Source organism: Myxocyprinus asiaticus, chromosome 32 (genome assembly GCF_019703515.2).
Source record: "Myxocyprinus asiaticus isolate MX2 ecotype Aquarium Trade chromosome 32, UBuf_Myxa_2, whole genome shotgun sequence".
Taxonomy (NCBI): Eukaryota; Metazoa; Chordata; class Actinopteri; order Cypriniformes; family Catostomidae; genus Myxocyprinus; species Myxocyprinus asiaticus.
This window is the reverse complement of record NC_059375.1, coordinates 27355097-27359790: the sequence shown is the minus strand read 5'-3', so window position 1 is coordinate 27359790 and position 4694 is coordinate 27355097. Positions and strand designations below refer to the sequence as shown.

The 4694-nt window shown below is 38.2% G+C and overlaps 1 protein-coding gene across 2 annotated transcripts; it reads right to left on the bottom strand.

Moving 5' to 3' along the window:
* Positions 1-891: 891 nt before the first annotated feature.
* LOC127423085 (ADP-ribosylation factor-like protein 4D) lies at positions 892-4203 on the bottom strand. 2 transcript variants are annotated; one of them, XM_051667120.1, is made up of 2 exons: positions 3093-4203; positions 892-2178 (listed from the first exon to the last, which is right to left on the bottom strand). In XM_051667120.1, exon 2 carries the CDS (start codon positions 2041-2043, stop codon positions 1441-1443), a length of 603 nt encoding a protein of 200 aa, XP_051523080.1. In that variant the 5' UTR covers positions 2044-2178; positions 3093-4203; the 3' UTR covers positions 892-1440. The 2 variants fall into 2 exon arrangements, with proteins under 2 accessions (XP_051523080.1, XP_051523079.1); XM_051667119.1 differs by having other exon boundaries at positions 892-2181; positions 3093-4198.
* Between the last annotated feature and the right edge of the window lie 491 nt (positions 4204-4694).

The following is a 4694-nucleotide window of genomic DNA, read 5'->3' as shown; positions in this document are numbered from 1 at the left end:
TTTACAAGCACAAGTACAAGTACATGAATGTGGTATCAGAACCGATACCAATACCAGTTTCGGGACATCCCTGCATACATATATTTTCTTGTTACAGGACCAGAATTCTTATGACATTACCACATTCAATTATTCCTCTGCCCATATCATAAATCAGCCCTGTTTTATTCTCCCCATGCAATTTAACTCACCCTACACCCAGAGTACCAATCAGAGCAATTAATACAATCAGAGCAAAGCAGCATTTGTCAGTCTGGGCACTGTTGGGGGTTGGGACATCTTGAGCCATTTGCTCTCTTGAAAAAATAAATGCAAATCCCATCTGAAGAAAAGATTTAAATGTAAGACATTTAAGATATCACTGCAGTACAATTTTACCAGCATGAAAACCATCAGCCACTGTCCATTTTGTATGTCTGTGTATCTTATATGATAACTTTATGACTTGGTTGTTTAATAAATTGGTAACGTGTAAATTATGTCAGCAAATGTGATACAATGTTGCTTGTTTTTGCTTCAGTTTGCTTAGTTTCAGAATAAATTGTAACACCAAGTTTACATCAAACAATGTTCTTTCAGCATCATTATATTTCCTGTGGGATGCTCTCCCTGAACACCAATGACATCATCATGAGTGCCTGTTCTATTAATAGTTTAACAAGGGCTGTTTTTGGTTTCATCAGAGGGAATTGAAACCCTATTATCAATTATGTGTGGAAATACAATAAAATATATCTGAAAGTGTAAGGCACAGCTCAAATTCTTTTAATAAAACGGATTATCTAAGGCTTTTATCGGTTTTATAGCTAAGAGCATGTAAAGAGCAAGATTAGGTAACATCTAGTACATCCAAGCAAAGACATTATAGATATTCTGAAGCACTGATTGTGTCAAAACAATTTATAATTTATTTATTCTGCAGCATTACAAAAACTATTTACAGCATGTAAAAACAAACAAGTGTTCCAACAAAAACTTAAGACTTCAGTTCCACAGCTACCGTATTGTGAACATTTATGGCCCTTTATTAAATCGGCACTGGCAATCAACCTAGCGTACTGTATGTAAGAAAACTGTGACTTTGTGAGGTTCCTCTGAAAGAAAATCAATATGTTGCCAAGCTATATGATTCAGTCTCTTTCTTGCTTGAAGAAACAAAGAAAAAAGGCAAGGACATAGGCTTAAACTCTGGTGATACTACATCCTATCAATCTTATCACATATTCCTTGATTACAAAGGGGAGCTGCACAGCAAACACTAGGCATGGTAGGAAGCAGTTCAATACTGTGCGTCACATAAAGGTCAAATCTGTTTTCTCCTGACCACTGGGCCATCTGGAGCATTTCCTTCATTCAGGGATTCGCTGCAAAATCCTACGATAATACAGGGTCCCCTGAGGATCTTCACAATAACCGTGTCTTAATGCTGTCCCGTTCTGCTCATCTTTTTTTCTTGCTGTGCCTCACCATTTTCTTTCTTTTGAGGATCATCTCATACAGTTTTTCCAAACCAAGATGTAACCCCTGCCCATCCACTGCACTGCACCCTTGCACATGGTGTAGGGTGGAGGCACTCAGTTCATGCACAGCCAAAACCTTCTCCACGTCAGAAACAGCCAGCGCGACTGGAAGGTCCTGTTTGTTAGCCAACACCAGCACCGGCACTCCTTGGTTCTCTGACGTGCGTGTGATCTTGTGCAATTCTACCTTAGCCTCCTCCATGCGCTCTACCTCTGTGGAGTCCACTACAAAGACCATGCCGTCTGTGCGCCGCGTGTAGGACTTCCACAGTGGCCGAAGTTTCTCCTGACCACCAACGTCCCACACCTGGAAAGTCATGGCACGGCCATTGCCGACCGGAACCTTTATCTTCTCCGTGTTAAATCCCTTGGTTGGGATAGTTTCCACAAATTCCTTAAGCTTCAGTCTATAGAGCAGCGAGGTTTTGCCAGCAGAGTCCAGACCGATGACCACAACATGCATGGACTGGTAGTTAGGCAGGAACGGTGTGTTGGGGGCAATCTCTGTTAACTGGTTTCCCATGGCAACTTGGTTTTCTCACCCTCTTGTAAGGAGCAGTATATTTGTCCACGTCGTTTTAAGTGTTTGCCACTTGCACCTACTTCAAAGTTACTGCAGGCAGACAGATGTGCTGTAAGTTTGGAGACACTACTAAACCTACTGAGATAAAAACAAAAACAAAAGCTGATTATAATCACAGATATGGGAGCTATTTACAGCTGTCTCTGTGATAACTGCAGAGAGCAAAGACAGACAGGTAAAAACTGTAAACAGTGCAAGCTTTTAGCAACAACTATAAAATGTAAAAGTAAAATACAGGACCGAAATGTTTTTTAAACAGGGAGACAGGCTCTAGTTTCATATTTACAACAGCTGATAAGACAGACTGCTAACTGAATGAGGAATTGAAAAGTCGTACCCTCTAAGTATGAAGGATCAAATTATAAATAAAAAGAAGAGCACAATTTAATTTGTAAGAAACAATTTAGCTGTCTGCCTGTAATTGGGTGTATAGAGGTTGCCCTCTATGCCTATTTGCCGCACTTAATCCTCTTATGGTGTCTAAACCGAAAATGCTTCTGTAAAAAAAGAGGTTTGCTTTTCTCTATGTTAATTTATTTTAATTCTTTTAATGAGGAAGACATGATCAATATTTTTTCTTATTATTGTTATTATTATTATTAAGAGATTTCTATCGTTATCTTTCGTACCAAAATTGAGCAAACCACATTTTAACATCCTATAATGTCCTGTAAACAACTGTAATTTGCTATAAAACGTATACAAATATTGTTTAGATGGAAATTCTAGATATCGTCTAGGATAAGAAATATTACTATGGGAATCATCATTTGAGCTTTGCAAACTGGTACCTAAGACCATTTAAAGTTTAAAAAACCAGTAAGGACAACAGTAGTTGTTTAAATTAATCAGCATAAAAGGGCGCAGACTATACGATGAAACCAAAATAGCTTTGTCGAGCAATTCAGCAGATACCCAAGAACGAAACCCCGCAGTGCTCGGTTGTAAAACAGTGCTATTTCGTATTTTTGAACATTTAGACTACTTACCTAATAGGTGTTTCTCTCTCTAACGGGCAACTTCTCCATTTCTCACTTGAAAAAGATAGGCGATCAGTTATCCAAGCGACTCAAAACAGTGATCATTTTCCGGAGTCTATCTCCCGTCCGATGTCAGTGACCTCAGAGAGATGAAAGTGGAGCTGAGCGCGCAAGAACTGGAACAATAATCCCGCATGTGACGTCACTCGCACGCTATGAATCTCCCGTTAATCTCTCGCTACTCCCTCTAGCGTTTGGTTGTTATGTGTTTTGTATGGTGAGACAACGAACGCCAAGTCGTGCTTGTTCGCACCCAAACAGCACCTCTCAGTGGCGAGCCTGAGGCATCGAAACTGTGGCAAATAAGAGACACTGTATCTAATTTTGGATGTACAGTGCATTACCGGCAGGGTTGGGAGGGTTACTTTTGAAATGTATTCCACTACAGATTACAGAACACATGCTGTCAAATGTAATTTGTAACGTATTCTGTTAGATTACTCAAGATCAGTACCGTATTCTAAATACTTTGGATTACTTCTTCAGCACTGGTAGATTTTTTCACTTGTTTTGACTATAAAAACTCTGCCAGTACAGTAAGACAAAATACATGTTAAAATACATTCTCTGAAAAACCTAAATATCTTATGCAGTGTTGTTTCTAAAACAAGATACATCAAACTGATCTTGTTTTAAGGATTTTTAGATATTTATTACAGGAAAACAATGCAATGATTTTTGCCCTAATATCAAAGGTCTTACTAGAAAAAAAGAAATTATGATCCAACGTGAATTTTCTTGATAAAAAAATATGATCGTCCCTGGTAACACGTGCATGTAAAATGGCTAGAAATAGCATTTTAGCTTAGCGTAAAGCTGACAATTTACACAAGGTTTATTTCTATTTCTTCTGCTCCAAACTTACTTCAAACTTACTTCTCTGTCTGCTCGTATGAATGTAACACATCATAAGAAAGTGTTTCACCGCTGTTCAAATGCTCTTTGGATCGCATCATTTATATGTATAAATGTTTTCCATCTGAAAGGACTAAATATTAAATGAAACAAATGACAATAAAATGCAAAGTAATCTCTTCAGTAATCAAAATACTTTTTGAATGTAACTATTCTAATTACCAATGATTTAAATTGTAACTGTAGTGGAATACAGTTACATATATTTTGTATTTTAAATACATATTCCCATTACATGTATTTTGTTACTCCCCAATCCTGATTACCATGCGTGCACAGAAATTTCGAGGGGCAGTGGCTCAAACTGAGAAAAAGGGATCCCCCCTTCCACCCTCTAAATAAAGTTACAGTGAATGATTTACAAACATATGGTTAATAATTAGGCTTAATGCTAATACTACTACTGTTGTTGTTGCTGTTATAACTAGTGTTCCATTCAAAGATTCCCATGTCTATCTTACTCCTTATCAATGTCTTAGTATTGTGTACCTTTACAGTCACTAAAATCCTCTCACTGCTGGCTCCTGATGCTCAGAAGACTCTACCTCACTCTCCGACCAGGAGTCTTGTGGTTTATGCTTCATCTTGAATGAAAGAATTAGACTTTTCACTCAGTCCAGCAGAGGCAGTGAGATG

Bases quoted from the DNA above. Each gene is read 5' to 3' on its own strand.
- LOC127423085 (XM_051667120.1), bottom strand. From the start codon at position 2,043: ATGGGAAACCAGTTAACAGAGATTGCCCCCAACACACCGTTCCTGCCT.